Source organism: Eimeria maxima, genomic scaffold (genome assembly GCF_000499605.1).
Source record: "Eimeria maxima Weybridge genomic scaffold, Emw_scaff806, whole genome shotgun sequence".
NCBI classification, from domain to species: Eukaryota; Apicomplexa; class Conoidasida; order Eucoccidiorida; family Eimeriidae; genus Eimeria; species Eimeria maxima.
In genome coordinates this window covers 2,501-3,812 of record NW_013566780.1, presented here as the reverse complement: position 1 = coordinate 3,812, position 1,312 = coordinate 2,501, and the positions used below count along the sequence as shown (strand labels likewise).

Sequence of the window (1,312 nt, the reverse complement as noted above, 5' to 3'; positions counted from 1 at the left end):
CATAAACAGCAGCAACAGCAGCAGCAGCAACAGCAGCAGCAGCAGCAGCAGTAATTATATAAGAATATAAATAATATAAATATATATTTAATGTATAAAATAAGATCTGGATATTTTATTGTGGATAAATAAATAAATAATAAAATAGAGTATATATATTATTGTGACCAATCAACAATTGCTGCTATTGGTGGTGCTGCTGCTATTGCTGCTGCTGCTGCTGCTGCTGCTGCTGCTGCTATTGCTGCTGCTATTGCTGCTGCTGCAGTAATGGGGGAACGTAGAAAACAATTATTATTAAATAATGGAGAGGTGGAGAGAAATTTACGAAAAATTGACGAAATTTGCGACGAATTTTTAGAAATTCAAAAAAAATTTAAATTTGAAAAAAATTTTCAAAAATATGAAAATGAGATAAAAAAAGAAATAAAAAAAATTATTAAATTTTATAATTTTGTTAAACAGATTCAGTACCAGCAGCAGCAACAGCAGCAGCAACAGCAGCAACAGCAGCAACAATTGCAGCAGCAACAATTGCTCCTGCAACAAAGTAATGGTGACAATAAAAATAACTTTCTTGAAATTACCAAAAAAAAAATCGAATTCTGTCTTGAAACTTTTAAACAAACAGAAAAAGAATTCAAACATAAAAATAATTATAATTATAAGGATGGAGGTGCAGCAGCAGCAGCAGCAGCAGCAGCAGCAGCAGCAGGAGTTGGAGTTGGAGTTGGAGTAGGAGGAGGAGGAGGGGCAGGAGGAGGGGCAGGAGGAGGTAGTGGTGCGACGATGACAGGAATTGAGGAAAAAAAACATCGTGATGCTGTTGCTGCTGCAGTGCAACAACTGCAGCAGCAAGCTGCTGCAATACAAGGAGAATTGAATATAAATAATGAACAAAAAAAAGGAGGAAATAAAAAAGAAAAAGAAAAAGAAAAAAAAAAATATGAGCAACTTTTATCTTCTTATAAACATCATATTAATAAATTAAATCAAATCTTACGTCTTGCTGACAGCAACATGTTATCTCCTGCTGCACTTGCTGCTGTTGCTGCTGCAGCAGAGGACTACAACAGCAGCACCAGCAGCAGCACCACCAGCAGCACCAACCCGGATCCAGAGCTTCTCTTTGATGCCTCTCTATACGATTGTCTGCATGCAGATGATGACGCTAAGCAGCAGCAGCAGCAGCAGCAAAACTCCGATCTTGATGTACACTCCGACGCTGCTCTCTGTAAGATTATTCTGCTGCTGCTGCTGCTGCTGTTGCTGTTATTTGGTGCTGCTGCTCTTGTTGCTATTGCTGCTGCTG

At 38.3% G+C, this 1,312-nt stretch overlaps 1 protein-coding gene across 1 annotated transcript in view; it reads left to right on the top strand.

Moving 5' to 3' along the window:
• Positions 1-270: 270 nt before the first annotated feature.
• Positions 271-1,312, top strand: part of EMWEY_00043570 (NOT2/NOT3/NOT5 domain-containing protein, putative) — a gene marked incomplete at both ends in the record, with an annotated part of 3,079 nt that continues 2,037 nt past the window's right edge. Inside the window, one exon of the mRNA XM_013482855.1 lies at positions 271-1,234. Within this exon, the coding sequence (XP_013338309.1) occupies positions 271-1,234 (964 nt within the window). The remainder of the gene's footprint in view (positions 1,235-1,312) is intronic.